This window comes from Globicephala melas, chromosome 15, assembly GCF_963455315.2.
Source record: "Globicephala melas chromosome 15, mGloMel1.2, whole genome shotgun sequence".
NCBI classification, from domain to species: Eukaryota; Metazoa; Chordata; class Mammalia; order Artiodactyla; family Delphinidae; genus Globicephala; species Globicephala melas.
In genome coordinates this window covers 8,096,828-8,113,492 of record NC_083328.1, presented here as the reverse complement: position 1 = coordinate 8,113,492, position 16,665 = coordinate 8,096,828, and the positions used below count along the sequence as shown (strand labels likewise).

The 16,665-nt window shown below is 60.5% G+C and overlaps 1 protein-coding gene across 3 annotated transcripts in view; it reads right to left on the bottom strand.

Moving 5' to 3' along the window:
• Positions 1-1,208: 1,208 nt before the first annotated feature.
• The window catches only part of CUX1 (cut like homeobox 1), a 372,569-nt gene continuing 357,112 nt past the window's right edge, over positions 1,209-16,665 (bottom strand). For all 3 annotated transcript variants that reach the window (XM_060285751.2, XM_060285750.2, XM_060285749.2), the window contains exons 15-23: positions 10,663-10,790; positions 9,876-9,942; positions 9,050-9,162; positions 6,080-6,196; positions 4,459-4,542; positions 3,813-3,869; positions 3,171-3,251; positions 2,349-2,413; positions 1,209-2,113 (exon numbers count right to left, since the gene is read on the bottom strand). In XM_060285751.2, coding sequence (XP_060141734.1) covers positions 2,044-2,113; positions 2,349-2,413; positions 3,171-3,251; positions 3,813-3,869; positions 4,459-4,542; positions 6,080-6,196; positions 9,050-9,162; positions 9,876-9,942; positions 10,663-10,790 — 782 coding nt within the window. In that variant the 3' untranslated portion in view covers positions 1,209-2,043. The remainder of the gene's footprint in view (positions 2,114-2,348; positions 2,414-3,170; positions 3,252-3,812; positions 3,870-4,458; positions 4,543-6,079; positions 6,197-9,049; positions 9,163-9,875; positions 9,943-10,662; positions 10,791-16,665) is intronic.

The window sequence follows — 16,665 nt, the reverse complement described above, 5'->3', positions numbered from 1 at the left end:
GAGAGCCTGGTCCCCCAGTGGACTAACCTGGTTCCGAGTAGTGGGCTGAGCTCCACTGGTGGGCTGTCATTGGCCAGGGAGGGTCGTGGGGTGTGGAGCCCCGGGCAGGACAAGAGCGCTGATCGCCAGGGAGGAGGAAGTGAGGGGTACTCTGACCTACAAGGAGGAACTGGTGGGAGAAGTGGAAGTGGCTGGGGTGGGGAAAGGGCGGGCGGGGAGTGATTAACCAAGGGTAGCTCTGTCATGGGGACAGGAGCGAGGGTCAGGGAGGAGAGGTCTATCTGGTGTCCCCAAGGGCAGGAGGCTCTGTGGCCTTAGAGGACGTTCTGATGGGATAGATGATGAGGGACGCTGGGGTGGGACCCCAAAGGGGACCCCTGGAGTCACAAACTCTAGAGCATTCAGGGCTAAAGCTCAGACAGGGATAGCATGGGGGACTCTGGCCTGGTGGACTGCAGGGTGGGAGCTGGGTGTGGAGCCAGTCTCATGGGCCACCTGTCCAGTGGGATAACGCCAGCCACCACAGACCAAGAGGAAGCCTGGTGTCTGGGTGGGAGGGGACCCACACCAGTGGGGCTGGGCTGGAGGCCAGGTGGCCTAGAACCTGTGACTCAGCGGTGTCCCCATGCAAGCCTGGCACAGGGGGCTTGGTGGGCATGGGCTCTGCAGTGCGTGGCAGGCAGGGCCCAAGGGAAAGGGAGAGTACACGGCTCCAGGGTACACAGAAAGGGAAGCAGGTGTTCCCTAGGAGTTGACATCACACATCCAACCACAGCCTGACAGGCAGTTCTTAAAAAAGGAATGGATTTCTCTTTTTGATTGGGTTGTCTGCTCAAGAGAACTCAGACAAGGAATTCCCTGGCAGTCCAGCGGTTGCAGCTCTGCGCTTCCACTGCAGGGGTCACGGGTTTGATCCCTGGTTGGGGAACTAGGATCCCACATGCCGCGCAGTGTGGCCAAAAAAAAAAAAAAAGAGAACTCAGACACTGTGGGTTTGGGTTTGGGTTTCCACAAAGCTCTGGACCCACTCAGGGAATTCTTGGGGATGAGAAAAGGGGGAGAGGCCTCCCACGTGTGGGGGACTGTGCCCCATGTCAGCCGAGCAGCTGTGAGGTCTAGCCATAGCTCCTGGGGGTGTCGCTGCAGGAACCTGCCCACCAGCCTCCTGTACACTCAGAGTCACAGTGGGCAGGACACCGGCGTGGCTGCAACAATGGGTTTATTCAAAATTTGCAAAGCTGAACACGCAAGTGCAAATCTAAATTAGGAAGATCTGCCAGTGGCCCCAGGGTGGCCAGGCTAGGATGGCCCACAGCCAGTTCTGCTTGGCCAAGAAGCACTTGGGCCCCTCAGGCCAGTCCTTGGGTCTGAAGAGCCTGGGGCGTGGGTGCTCTTCCTCACCTAAAAGCCAGAAGAATACCTTGCTAAAGAAGAAAGCAAAAATCATAGTGTGTCTAAGGGGCTGGGAGCGGGTAAGAGAAACTATCCTGCCCTCTGGGGCTCCCTCTCTTCTTGGGGTGGGGTGGGGCCATGATAAAGGCAGGTGGCGGGGCTGGACTCAAAGCCTGCCGGCCTGCAAGGAAGGGCTTCCATGACTTGGTGGGATGGTGATGGATCCTAGGGGAGCCCAAGGGGATCCCGGGGCCTGGCACAGAGAGGCCCAGGGGATCCCAACTGGATTAACCACAGGCAGAATCAGTGGGAAAGCAGCATCATGGCTGGGAGGTCTCTGCCACCAGGGCTAGTGGTCAGGCTGCGGGTGGGACCCAGGCTGGGTCACCAGCCTGAGATGGGCCTGAAGGGGTCCCTTTGGCTCAATCTGGCTTGGCCTTGGGAGCTTTCTGGATTTAGGGAGCCGGATGTGGCTGAGACCATCTTTTAAGGGAGTCCAAGGAGACCTGGGGACCTCTGGCACTGGTGGCTGGAGGGCAAGGGCAGTCTACATTGGGGATTCTCCAGGGAAGCCTAAGTCATTAGAAGCAGCTGGACAAGCAGGGGTGGGGAGTACAGCCATCGCTGTCGTGTCGGGGAAGCCCCGGGACATCACTGCCACAGGTCACCGGCTGCCGCCCCGTTGTCATTCTCGTGGAACTTGTGCAGGTGATCGGCGAACCTGTGGGTCACAGAAACCTTTGCTGAGGCCGAGTGTGAAAAAGAGAGAAATGTAGGGGGTGGTGGGGGCCACGGAGATCTCCAAGGGGCGTGCACCTTGTGCTGGCATGGGGGCCGGGGACAGTGGGCTTGGCAGGGGCCGTGGGGTGGACCAGATGGGGGCAGTGATAGAAGGCTGGGGAAAGGCAGGGAGCATAAGAACGCGGTGGTGCTGGGGGCCGAGGGTGGGTCCTCACTTCTTGGCACAGAAGGTGGCACAGTCCCGCTCCACGCTCTCGCTCCACGCCAGCTTGTAGAGCACCTGCCCAAGGAGAGACATGGTGAGCTGCCTGGGCTGCTCACGGCCGCTCCTGCAGTCCACCTGTGGCCCCTGGGCTTGGCTTCCTGACACGGGAAGCTGCTCGTGGCCCAGGCTCCAGGATGGGTGGGCCTTAGAGATGCTCTCGGGCCCACCGGTTTCACAGATGGTCAGACAGGCCTGGGGATGCAGCTGCCACCCCTAGTGTTGCTGGGTGCACCACTGGCAGGGCCAGGACCTCTTGGGCCCTGGGGTCAGAGTGGAAGCCCAGGCTAGCCACGTAGGGGCCATCTTGACTGCCCTCGCTGGGGGCGGGGATCCCTGAGGCTGGAGCCTTCCGTAGGCGTGCCCTACCCCCACCTCTCCCCACACGTGGTGGACGCGCAGGCATCACTAGGCCCCTGTATGTGCTGTGTTCACTAACTGGAATGCCCCTCTGTACCTGAGGAGATTCAGCTCAAGATGTCCCTTCTCTGTGCAGCCCACCTGGCTGTCCCTCAGTAGAGTCAATTAGACCTGTCTTCCCACCTGTCAGCCTCCCACAGCGGCCCTTCCCTCTACCAAGCCCCTCCGGGACTGGGCCCTGGGTGGAGTCAGCCGGGCTGCTGCCCCGGCCAAAGAGCCTGATGGGTGGGCTTGTGGTCCCCAGGGTGGGATGAGGCCCCTGATGGGGAGAGAAGTAGCCAAGAGCAGACGCTGTGCCTGGGGGTAGATGGGGGGAGCGTGGTGAATGCATCCCTGGCCGCGCCTGGACACTCACCAGGAAGACCAGGCAGTGCAGGAAGAGTGTGTAGAAGAAGCCGATGGTGCGGGCCATCTTGTTGGAGAGAACCAGCCTCCCCTGGGGAACAAGCGAGGCGTGAGTAGGGCTGGGGCAGGCCTCACCCACCCCTGCAGGGCTCACCCATCCCAGGGCAGCAAGGGGAGGGAAGGGCAGGCAGCTGGCCTTTCACTCCAGTGTTTAGGCTGGGAACTTGGGCCACAGGAATTCTAGGGAAGGGCGCCCCCTGCGGCACAGTTCCAGAACCTACCATGAGTTATGCTGCTTTCCCTGTTTCGGGTCGCATAGCTACTCCTTTTTTTTTTTTTTTGCGGTACGTGGGCCTCTCACTGTTGTGGCCTCTCCCGCTGCGGAGCGCAGGCTCCGGACGCGCAGGCTCAGCGGCCATGGCTCTTCCCGGACCGGGGCACGAACCTGTGTCCCCTGCATCGGCAGGCAGACTCTCAACCACTGCGCCACCAGGGAAGCTCTCGCATAGCTACTCTTGACGGAGCCTGTGAGGGGCAGCGGGGTCCCTGGGGCTTTCCAGACTGGGCTGGAGGGCAGGTGACAAGGTGCCCAGAGTCAGAGGCCCAGGCCTGACACGGCGAGGGCATGGGGGCGGGGGGGGGGGGGACTCACCATGCTGAGTGTGGCCTTGTCCCAGGGGCTTAGGCTCAGGTATTTCCGCTGCCGCTCCTGAAGGAGGAGGAGGGATGAGGAGAGGACCCCAAAGGCTCCCCAATGCTCCAGCTCACTGCGGAGAGGGACCCTGCCCTGCTGTCCCTGCAGAATCCCGGGGGCCTTCCAGGGGCTCCCTGGTGCCCAGCCCCACTCAGGGTGACATCCTAGGCTCCCCCAACCTCTGTGTGAGCAGGGCCAGTGACGGGAGCTGCTGCCCCCTCTGCAGTGGCCGATTCTGCCTACAGCAGGAATGTCTTCAGGGCAGGGGGAGGGGGAGTTACAAGCTCCCCGCCCCCCCACCATTAAGTCACCTGACACTGGGAGCTCTTTGCTTGTCTGCCTACCCCCAGAGTGTGCACCCAGGGCTAAGCCGGTCGCTGTCACACACCCTCCCATAGCCCTCAGCGTGTGTTCCTGGCACTCTGGGCCCACCCGGGGTGGACCCCGGGCCTTCACGGTACCATAGCGAGCCTGGGGGCTGCCCTGATGGTCTGGTGTGTAAGGGTGCAGTGTGGGGGGCTGCAGGGTGAGACTGGGGCTGGCGGGGGGTGGGTCTGGAGGGAGGCTGAGGCCAGGTGAGCTGGTGGCGGCCGGGTCCACGCACCCGCTTGCTGAAGGACGAGAAGGGGTCCAGGCGTTCCTCGTATTGGGTCGAGTACCGCAGCTCTGTGTCGTCGCTGCCGCCGCCCTGCGAGCAAAGGAGGAGGAGAGACCCCTGTCCCAGTCAAGGGACCCAACAGGAAGGCCAGGGCCGAGGAGTGCAGGCCGACAGCATCATAGGGAACCCCAGTTTCCTCCTTAGCACGGTGGGGGCGGGGAGAAGGCCCCGGGTGACAGTGTGACATGGATGGTGCCACGTGTCCAGGGGCACTGCCCAGGGTCAGAGGTCTCCGCCTGGGGTCAGGGCCACGGTGCCTCAGGGCAGGTAGGGGAACTAAGGCCCAGAGGGGGGCTGGAATGTATAAGATGGACAGGGCGGGGCGCCGTACAGGGAGGTGGGTTTGGATGGGGCTTCGCTGGGAGTGTGCAGGGTCGCCGTGGAGCCCAGGCCAGCACCTGGGAGAGGAGGGAGCCCCAGACCTGCAGCGGGCCACCCACGGTGTAGTTTGCACGGAGTCTGGGCGCCCTCTGGTGGCCTGAGAACGGCTCCAACCGGTGGTTTGGGGGCCGGTGGCCGAGTCTTGTCCCAGGGAGGCCCCCAGCCAGCGTGTCACCGCTCCCTATCCTTCTACTGCCCATTCTGCCTCCCCACAGTCTCAGAAGGGTTTTCTTGCACAAGGTGGTCCCCTGTGAGGCCCGGGGGCTGAGAGAAGCCAGGGAGGGCCCTCCAGCTCAGAGCAGAATGGGTAGCTTTCTGTTGCATTCTCTTGATAGGTTTTTGGAATGTTGGACCAAATTCTGTTCTTTTGTTTTTTAATATAAGTTTAAAAGATAAGAATTCCCCCGGCCCAGGGACTTCCCTGGTGGCGCAGTGGTTAAGAATCCGCCTGCCAATGCAGGGGACACGGGTTCGAGCCCTGGTCCGGGCAGATCCCACATGCCACAGAGCAACTAAACCCGTGTGCCACAACTACTGAGCCCGCGCTCTAGATCCCGTGAACCACAACTACTGAGCCCGCGTGCCACAACTACGGAGCCTACGCTCTAGAGCCCGTGAGTCACAACTACTGAAGCCCGCACGCCTAGACCCCGTGCTCCGCAACAAGAGAAGCCACTGCAATGAGAAGCCCGCGCACCGCAACGAAGAGTAGCCCCTCCTCGCCGCAACTAGAGAAAGCCCGTGCGCAGCAACGAAGACCCAATGCAGCCAAAAATAAATAAATTAATTTATTAAAAAAAAAAAAAAAGAATTCCCCAGGCCTGTCCTGTATGTTCAACATCCCTGGGGTTAAATTCCCACATCCTGGGGTCAACTAGTGGGTCACCCCCATTTCACAGAGGAGTCACTGTGACTCCTGTGGGCCTGAGTCCTGTGAACCCCTGCCTCTTGCTGGACCTCACCACCTCCTGGCTGGTTCTGAGGAACGAACCTCCATAAGGGCTCCACTGTGGGAGGCTCTCCCCAGCCTAGGGAGGACAGCTGGCAGGCACGGGGGGTGGGGGGGTCGGATGCCCTCTGAGGGCCCTAGCAGGTCACTGCCCCGAAGCCTCCCGCCTGGATATGCCCGGACCACCCCTCTCCCTTGCCTGGTACACCTGGGGCTGAACTTGTGGAGGGCACTTACCCGGCCAGGGTAGCTCTGCAGGAACTTGATCTTCTCGAAGAGCTTGATGTTGTCAGCACGCAGGCTGTCCAACTCGCTCTGCAGGGCTTGGATGGTGTGCTGCGCCAGGCGGTTCTCCTGGGGGCAGGCGGGTGGGCAGGTGGGCAGGTGGGCAGGGCCAGCAGTGGAAAGCGTGTGGGGAGAGGCCTCTGTGCTGGCACAGGTCCTGCTCTGTCTACCTGGAACCCCTGCTTGGCCCGGGGCCATGTCCTTGACCTGCCAGCCTCTGCTCAGAGCTGCCTGCTTCGGGGAGACCCCGCACCAGGCAGAAGTCACAGTTCTCGGATCACTTTCTTCACGTTGTTTGTTTATGGTATTATCAGCTTAAAAATTATTACCGAGATATAATTCATATAACATAAACATCACCATTTTAATGTGTACAACTCAGTTTTTTTTTTTTTTGGTATATTCACAGTGTTATGTAACCATCCCCACTATTTAATTCCGGAATATCTCTATCACCCCAATAAGAAACCCCACACCCGTCATCAGTCGCTCCCCGTCCCCTCCTGCCCCAGCCCCCGGCAACCACTGATCCACTTCCTGCCTCTGTGGAATTGCCTCTTCTGGACATTTGGTATAAACGGAACCATACAATACGTGACTTTAATGTTTGCCAATCTAGGGGCCAAGTGAAATGTGAACTCATTTTCCAACTTATTAAAATGCTTAAACAGGTGTTTTCTTCACACTGCGAAAAATTCAAAAGGACAAGAAAAGTCCGTGGTAGTGTGGCAGTTCCTCAAAAAATTAAAAATAAAATTACCATATGATCCGGCAATTCCACTCTGGGCATACGCCCCAAAGAACTGAAAGCAGGGACTTTGAGATAATTTGCCTGCCCGTGTTCATAGCAGCATTATTCACAATAGCGAAAAAGGTGGAAGCAACCCAAGTGTCCATGGAAAGATGAAAGGATAAACAAAATGTGGTCCATCAATACAATGGAATATTATTCAGCCTGAAAAAGGAAGGAAGTTCTGACACACGCCATGACATGGATGACCCTGGAGGACATTATGCTGGGTGAAATAAGCTAGTCACAAAAAGACAAATGTTCTATGATTCCACCTATATGAGATGCCTAGAATAGTCAAATTCATAGAGTCAGGGTAGAATGGTGGTTACAGGAGGACAGGGGGACGGAAATGGGGAGTGAGTGTTTAATCGGTACAGAGTTTCAGTTTGGGATGATGAAGAAGTTCTGGGAATGGATGGTGGTGACTGTTGCCTAACAATGTGAATGTTCTTAATGCCACTGAGCTGTACACTTAAAAAGGGTTAAGATGGGGGCTTCCCTGGTGGCGCAGTGGTTGAGAGTCCGCCTGCCAATGCGGGGGACACGGGTTCGTGCCCCGGTCTGGGAAGATCCCACATGCCGCGGAGCGGCTAGGCCCGTGAGCCATGGCCGTTGAGCCTGCGTGTCCGGAGCCTGTGCTCCGCAACGGGAGAGGCCACAGCAGTGAGACGCCCGCGTACCGCAAAAGAAAAAAAAAAAAAAGGTTAAGATGGTAATTTTTTTTTTTGCGGTGCGCGGGCCTCTCACTGCTGTGGCCTCTCCCGTTGCGGAGCACAGGCTCCGGACGCGCAGGCTCAGCTGCACGTGGGATCTTCCCCGACCGGGGCACGATCCCACGTCCCCCGCATCGGCAGGCGGACTCTTAACCACTGTGCCACCAGGGAAGCCCTAAGATGGTAAATTTTAAGTGATGTGTCCTTTACCATGACTTAATACAAGTACATCGTAAAAAATCTAGATTTTTAAAGCAAAAGGTAGACTATTATAAATACTCTTTCCTCCCTATTTGATCTAATTTGAAGACCTTCTTTTAAGGGCTGTCTAGCCTTCCACAGTGACTGTCCCCTGTCCCCCAGGTGCGTGTGGGTATTCCCCGTCCACTGTCCATGAAGGCAGCTGTGAGGGGAGCAGTCCTGACGGCCCTTCATTTGAAGCCTCTTGCTCCAGAGCCCACATCACAGAGGGTCCCACTGGATCTGGTCCACCCTTGTCACCGGACCAGCACTGGGCCTGGCCCGCAGTGGGCGTTCAGTGAATGTCTCCCTCCCCAGGACCGCAGCCTGGAAACCCCATGGGGGAAGCTGTGGGTGTGGAGAGCAAGGGTCTAGACATTCCACCAACCACTCAAGCCGTGACTCTTTGAGAAGACAGAAACCTTCTTGACTCCTCTTTCTACTGGGAGAGTGATCGGGGGACCTGGGCTGGCTCTGTGGGATGCAGGGGGTGTGGGGGGGTCTGCAGAGTCCCTAAGGAGGCAGTGTGTGTGAGAGACTCACGTGCAGTCGGACGGTCACCTTTGCGGACTAGACTGCCCCTTTCCCTACGGGGCTCCTCCAGGAGGGCCACCAGCTGGGTGCTTGGCAGCCAGCAAGCTCTCTCAGACCCCACAGAGCTCCTGGCATCTGTACGCTCTTCCTCTTCATAGGGTTCAAAGACTCTCTTCCCTGGGACCTGCCCCTGCTAACTCCCACCTGACTGAGATGTTTCTTCCTGGATGATGGTGACCACCCCCAAATCGTCTTCCTGGGCCAGGCTTCTGTCCTGAACTGGCTGCCTGAGTGACCTTCTTACCATCCATCCTGGCAGTGTTGGTCCCCTGCTTAAACCCTTCGGTGGCGCCCCAGCCTGGCACTAGGGACCTTGCCTGGTGACTCTCTGTTTTGTCCCTGCACTCCCTTCCGGCTCCTTGGCCCCATGTTTCCACTCACTCCTTTACCTTGAATGTCTGAATCTTCTTTCAAAGCCCAGCGTGGCATCACCTCCTCTAGGAAGCCCTCCCTGATTGCACAGAACAAATCTAATCCCACTGAGGTTTATGGTCTGTGACACATCTTTCTCCCCCAAGCTTGTGTGTCCTCTACGGTGTCCTCAGGTCCAAGGAGTGTAGGGGAGAGAAGGATGTGACTCACAGACTCCAGCTCCTGGTTCCGGGCCCGGAAGCGCTCCCTCTGGCTGGAGATGATGCAGAGCAGCGAGTCCACCTGGCCCTCGGGGAGGGTGCTGCTGGCTGGTGCTGAGGGTCCTAGGAGGGAGGGGACAGTGGCTTGGAGTAGCGGGAGGCACAGCTCAGCAGTGGGCCCTCGGGTCACCAGCCCCGAGGGAGCTCAGGCCAAGTGCCATGGGGTGGAAGCCACAAGATGCTGAGAGGCCGGGGAAGGGGGAGAGGGGCCAGGGGAGCAGCAAGGGGTGGGGCATGAGAATAGGGGCCTCGGGAGGGGGGTGTCCCTGAGGTGGGCCCCTCCTGCCTGCACTGTCCGAGGGCCAGGCGCCAGTGACCCTCCCCTCGTTCTATACTTGGATCTGAGACCCTTGTATCTGTCAGACTGGGCCCCCACTTCCTGGGGAAAGCAAAGGGACACGGAGGGGACTGGGTACCCCCTACCACCGCCACCGTGTCCTGGCCCAGCAGCCCCGGGCTCTGGCCTCGACACCCAAGGAGGCACCTCCCCTCCAGTTCTCTGGCTGCATCTCAGGGCTGAGGCCTCCCCAGGGAGCCAATGCCCACCAGCCTTCTATGGCCCCTGGCAGGGCCGAGGGCGTCAGGGTCCCATGGTGGGGGGGTGAGGCCTAGAAGGGCAAGTGGGGGGCTCACCCCCTCTTTTAGGTTTCTGCTGCATTGCTGGCGTCGAGGCCTGACCTTTGAGGGAGGAGAGCGCTCTTTAGGGCCCAGGGCCCAGGCCATACCGCCTCTTCTCCCTTCCCGCCCTGCCCATCACTGCCTAGGCCCCTCCTCACCATAGAACAGGGCGGTGGCCTCCTTGATGGGCTCGGGGATCTTCTCCAGGCCGAGCTCGGCTGCGCCCTGCAGGTGAGAGGAAGAGGTCAGGGGGGCGCCTCCACACTGGGCACTGAGCACAGCCTCCCAGGGGGCCAAGCAAATAGGGGGCAAGGAGCAGAAGGGGCGGGCTGGAGGCAGGGGTTGGGCACAGCGGTGGCAGGACCTAAGAGGATGCCTCATGTGGGCCACTGAAGATAAGGCTGGGCCCCAGGTTCACCCCAAGGACAGAGCTCAGCGGTGGGGTTCACACTGGGTCTTTTGGCCCTGACGGGCGTCAGAGGCCGGGCGAACCGGGCCCTGCCAGCCAGCCTGCTGTGTGGCCCTGGGCCAGCCCAGCTTCTCTCCCTGAGCCCCATTTCTTCATCTGTAAAATGAGGTGGGTGATGTGATGACCTCTAAGGGTCCTTAGGGCTCCAGCCTTCCCTGACCTCGGGGCCTCAGGTCCTCTAGCTGTGAGATGGGTGGATAATCCCGGCCTTGCTTCGCCCAGAGCTCCCAGGGCAGAGGTCCAAGCCAGTGCCCGCACGCAGGGGGCTTCGTGCCCTGTGCCCTGTGGCTGGGCATCCCGAATTGGGCCTTTGTGGTGAGGTGAGCAGACGAAACCCAGAGGCTGTAGGTGACGGTCCCTGTGGGGCGGGGGGCGGGTCAGGCGGACACCAGCTGCCTGAGGAACGGGCCCGTATCCAGTGAGGCCGAGAGAGCCCTGGGCAGGTGGTGAGGGGGCGGGGTGGGGGGTGGGCTCACCTCGGCGTCCGGCCGCTGGATGGACTGGATGGTGCTGAGGTCCTGCTCCAGGCGGGCGATCAGGTCCCTCTGCTCGGCTGCTGTGGCCATGACCTCAGTGACGTGGACCTGCAGCTCTGCACAGCGCCCTGTGCCAAAGGAAGACGTGGCCGTCAGAGGCAGCCTGGTGGGACCCGCGGCGCTCTCCCGGCTCTGTGCCTCCCAGCCCACAGCCTGTGCCCCTGCCCGAGGGACCAGCATTAGCCCAGCCGGCAGGGGTGGGGCACTCCTGGCATGAGCTGCTCATGGAATTCTCTGAGTAGGGGAAGGGGCCCATGTCAAAGATTTAGGAGCAATGGGCAGCCCCCTCTCCGGCTCCGCTGTGACCAGCCCCTCTCCGTCTCCAGGCTTCACTGCTTCTGTCAAGCAGGGCAAGGAAGCTGAACCCAATGAGCCCCAAGTTTCTTCCCCCTGGGATAATGACCAGAGAGAGGCCGTGGTGGGGGTAGGAGTGGGGAGAAAGGTAAGGGAGGTGCAGAGGGGCGCAGGCCGGCCTCCCTCAGACCGAGCAGGGGCCGGGGGAATGAGGGCTCCCACTGACACCAGACTTGCACGGCCCCCTTCAGCGCAGCGTTAGGGGTGGAGCAGCTCCCTCAGGACTCCCCTGGCCCACAGCCCCGTCCCTCTCTCCCAGCCCGGTGCCAGGTGTCTTTACAACAAAGCGAATCCAAAATAATTCTGTGTGGGGACTTTCCTGCCTTTCTGGAGGGTGGGAGATGTTGCCGAGTCTCCCAGCACAGCCCCCGTGGGCGCCTTCAGCTGCTGTCGGCAGGGCGGACGGCGGTGGCCTGGCAGCTGGGCAGACCCGAGTTTGAGGTCTGGCCCTACTTCTGGTTGGCTGTGTGACGCTGGGCAGCGACTTGCCCTTTCTGGGCCTAATTTATAAAATGGCGACAGTAAACCCTGCTCAGAGCCGCGGAGAGGGTAGCAGAGGCCTGAGGCCTGAGGCCTGGAGTGCTGTGCTTTGGGGTAGACTGGGTGGCCACCAGGGGGCACTGTTGCCTCAGAAATGCCCCAAGGCCTCAGGCTGTGGGCAGTGCCAGGAGACTGGCCCAGGGCCCTCCTGGGCAGACTCACCCCTCACGGTGTGGCCTGCTCACTGGACAGCCTCACCCCCACCTGCTCCATCTCCTGGGTGCCTGCTGCACACCCAGCCCTTTACACACCTCACGACAGTCCCATCAGTCAGATCAGATGATTTCCATTTTACAGATGGAGGAACCGAGGCTTCCCGGCCTGGGACCGTCCAGACCCCAAGGTGTGCACCGCCGACTCTGTCTAAGCCCTCCCCACATCAGGGTCTCCTCGCTTCAGGCTCTGAGTGGATTTCTTCCATCAGACACCACTGAGCTCCTTCTGTACCTGGCGGGTAGGTGGTGTCGGCCGAAGTGAGGGGTCCAGTGGGGCTGGGGAAAGAGGCTGGAGCCGAGGGCAGGGCTGGGGTACGGGGGAGGAGAGTGGCTGGCAGGGCCGGGGCCTCCAGGAGCTTTAAGCAGAGCCCAGAGGGGAGAGGCCCAGAGAGGCCCCCCAAGTGTCATCACCCGCCAGCCTGGGCGACGGGGCCTTGGTGACCATCCCACATGCACAGGAGGAAGGTGGACGGGAGTCATGGTGAGGTGTATGTAGGGAGAGGGCATCATGATTAATTTTAAAAAATTAAAAAAAAATATTTTTTTTTCCACCGTACCGCACAGCATGTGGGATCTTAGTTCCCTGACTGGGGATCGAACCCACGCCCCCTGCAGTGGAAGCGTGGAGTCCTAACCACTGGACTGCCGGGGAAGTCTGAGGGCATCATTATTAGTGGTGAAGGACCTGGACTGAGGGAGGCGACAGGTTCAGTTCTGGGCACCGGGCGTCCATAGGGACAGCCACAAACAGGACCATGTCCAAAAATGGCTCTGGGTGGACAGACCCCCACCCCCCCACCCCGGGGATGAGTGGTAGGTGTGGAGCTCAGAGAGGGCTCAGGTGGGCAGCCTCCCACCTTGAGGGATGAGGGCCCCGGGGACACAAGGGACGGGGTGGAGGTCGGGGAGCCCGTGGAGAGGTGGCCTGCTGCTCAGTCCCGGGAGGTGTGCATGCAGCGTGGTTCCGAGGGGACCCAAGCACGGCACAAACGTTGGCTAAAATGTCAGTGAGACCATTCCTCGGCAGGCCCCTGGGTAAGGAGCGGCTTGAAGCTCCAGGAGCCGTCCGTGGGCGGAGGGGAGACGAGGGGACATCCGGGCCGGGTTCCCTGCATGTCTGTACCTGTCTGGTGCTGGGGGGTGGGTATCCAGGTCCCTGCCCGGGCACACGTGACACCCTGAGCACGTGTGACGGCCCTGCCAGCAAGCCCTCTGTGCTAGGCTGCCCCAGCCAGTGGGTGCCAGGCCACTCGCTTAGGCTGGTCTAGAGGGCCGGCCTCAGCCACTGCTGCAGACGCTGCCAGGCAGCGGGTGAGCGGCTGAGGAGACCTCCGGGGGTGCACGGCTGAGTGATGGCGGTGGCTGTTCCCCAAGAGGTGGCTCTGGGTGAACCTGAGGGCCGGCTGGCGTGCCCTCACGGCGCGTGCGGGGGTAGCTGCCCGTGGGGCACCGGGAAGAAGCCGGGCAAAGGCGGGGCAGCGGAGGTGATGGGGCAAGGCTGCGGGAAGGCGCTGGGTGGGCCCCGCCTCCCCTCACTTCCTTCCGTCTCCTCTGCTGGGGGCGGGAACGTGCAGACCCAGATTTGGGATCACGTCTCTGGGTGGCCACTTGGTGTCAAGGGAGCGTCCTGAGCTGGAGTCTGGCCGACCTGGGCTTGAATTCTGGCCCTGGGGCAAGGCAGTAGAAGGCCCTGGAAAGAGTCGTGACCCCCATTGTTGCGGAGAACCCAGGAGGGTAGGCCCGTGCTTGGAAGTGGCCGCCCAGATGGGGAAGGGGCGAGCCGCTGGGTGGTTGGGCTATGGCAGGTCTGAAGCGCTAGCGGAACGGCTAAGGGGACGTGTATGGCGGGGAGCGGGACCCACAGGCTGCAGATGCAGGCTGCGGAGACCTCCGGGTCTTGGGGTGACTGAGCGCCCAGCAGCGGACGTGGATGCCCAGAGCGTGCTGCGTGAGAACGGCCAGAACTTCTGGGGATGCTGACCTTTTCAGGAGTGTCCCGGAAAAGACCCGGAGAAGAGGTAGCAGGAAGCAGCGGGGAGATCAGGAGGAAGCGTGTTAAGACACCAAGTTGAACAGGGACCGTCAGTGAGTAAGGAGGGGTCACCGGGGTCTCAAGAAAGGCTGGAGCGTTCGGGCAGGGTCGTGGCGGAGCGGGGGAGCAGTAGGGGTGCAGAGGTGGGGACAAGCCCGCTCTGGACGGACGCCAGATGGGGGGGCGGCATGCTCAAGAGATGCTGCAGGATGGAGTGTCTGCAACCTGGGGAAAAGCCTGTGCAGAGAGACAGGCTGCGTCTTGGAGGGGGAGGGGCAACAGAGGGATGAGCGCGGGGCTTGGGGCTGGGGTGGTGGAGAGAGACCCCTCGCCTCTGAAAGGTGGCCCACGTCAGGTGGGTCTGAAGCTTTATGGGACCTCGTCCTTCTGGGAGAATCCGGGAAGGGCTTTCTAGGGGGTGCATTTCAATTTCACAGAGGGGAGAAAGAAAGCAAAGCGACGTCAAGGTCAAGACTTAAGAAGACAGGACTACGACTGCGGGTCAAGGCCTGATTTCTGAGTGCAGGGCGATCAAAGGCACAAACGTACCCCAATCGCGATCGGGTGGTGTCATACCCAGGGCTTTCCCGAACACGGGGGACCCCTTTATTAAATCAGCCACCTGCGAGCCAGGCGGGAGATGTGCACTGTCTCTGTGCCTGGAGGGATCTGAGGGGAGGTGAGCCGCTAGCACACCCGCCCCCTCCCCACCTCTGTGCCCGGGTATCCCCACGGGCGGCCAGAGATGCCTCCCTGTGCCTGCAGATGCCAGCGCCTCGCTCTGTGCGTCCTCAGCAAGTCTCCTCCGTGTCCTGCGGCCCTTGCTTCTCCCCACAAGCACACAAGCACATTATCCTCCCATCTGAAATGCACACCCTCCCATTCTCTTGACCCCACTGACCCCTCCAGCCAAACTCCCTGAAGAAGGTGCCTCGTCTCGAGTGTCCACTTCCGTAAACCCTCCCCGTCAGACTTGGACGCCCACTCCACCAACCGTCCTCGCCAAGGTCCCTGATGGCCTCACACCTCACTCCGTCCTCCTTTCTCAGCCCTCATCTTACTGAGCCATCAGCACCTGTTTCCAGGGAACTGTCCCGGGCCTCCTGCCCTGCTGGCCGCTCCTTCTCGGGTTCCTGTGCTGGCCCTTCTCCCCTCTACGGTCTGAACGGTGCTGCGCCCAGTGCGCCGCCCCTGCACGCTTTTCTCTCTCCTCTCATTCACTCTGGCCACCTCGGGCGCCATTTATAAGCCGATGACCTTCCAATGCACGCACATCCCCAGTCTACGCCTTCTCCTGGGCTTATCCTCCACTTGGCTGTCTAAGTGACGTCTCAAACTTAACGGGTCCGAACTGAAGCCTGATTCCGCCCCCCCACACCGCCCCACAGTCTGCTTCGCCCCAGCAGGAGCCCCAGTCCCATGGCCCTCTGGGCTGAGAGGAGCAGAAGCAAGGCCATTCTTCAGTGGCTCAGACCAAACCCCTGGGGCCATCCTTGCCCTTCTCCAACACTCCTTACATCTCATCTGTCACATGTCCTGCTTTTGGCTTTCTCTTCCAGATAGATCCAGAATCCAATCAGGTTCACCACTGCCACCACCTGGTCCGGGTCACAACCTCCCATCTGGATTGTGGCAACAGCCCCCGCACTGGCCTCCCTTCCTCCACCCTCACCCCTTCAATCTAGTCACGAAGCAACAGCCAGAGAGTCTTTTAAACAGTAAGATCAGACCACCCTCTGTCCAAATCCTACAGGCCCCCGCATCCCTCAGGGTAACAACAGCCAGAGCCGTACCAGGCCCCACCTGCCGCGCCTCCCCCTTGCCGCTCCGACCTCGTCGCCTCCCGCCCCTCCCCTTGGTCACTGTGCTCCAGCTGTACTGGTTTCCAGGCACGTTTGTACCACAGGACCTTTGCACTTGCTGTTCCCTCTGCCTGAAACGTTCTTCCCTTGGGCGTCTGTATGGTTCATTCCCTCACCTCTGTCAAGACTCCATCCACATGTTACCTTCTTAGTGGGGCCTACCCTGACCGCCTGTTTAAAACTTTAACCCCTCCACTTGCTCTTCCTGTCCCCTTGCCTGGTTTTACTCCCATAACACTTAGCACCGTCTAAGTGGCCATGTGATTCACTTATTCATTGATTATGTCTATCATCTTCCTCCCCCCACTAGAAGGTCAGCTCCTTGTTTGTCTCCTGCTATAACCCCAGCGCCCAGAGCAGTGGTCCACAGTGAACCCTCAGTGTGCGATTCGCTGGTGGATTCCGCCCAGCGGGGAAGCACCATTTCCTCTAGGTGGGAGGTTGCACAGGGATCCCCAGGGCTGCAGGGTCTCCCAGGTTGGGGCAGAGGTGGCTGGGCACAGGCGGCAGGAGCCTGGCAGGGCCAGCTGGCCTCTGCTGGACCCACCACCTGATAACTGCTCAGGCCTCACCCGGATCCCTCCAGGCTGTGCCCTGGCACTGGGCCAGCAGATCTGCCAGCGCAGAGCCCCAGGGCGACCCTGCACCCCAATCAGTGAGTGCATACTTGCTGGGGGGCTACAGGGGGTGGAGGGCACGTCCTCCCTGGCTGGGGCCCCCTCACTCCAAGTATGGTTGCAGACTCTGTCGGCTGCACCCGAATCTTTCCTGACATCAGAGAACAAGCATCACCTAGGGAAGCATCCCTCCAGACCTGGCTTTGTTCTTACGAACAGTACGGTCATCCGCCTCCCACCTCGCACGCCCTACCGCAGCACCGCGGCTTCCTGCTCCACTGACCCGACAGGTTGTCGCCCTTCTTCTGTGCACGTGCTGCCCC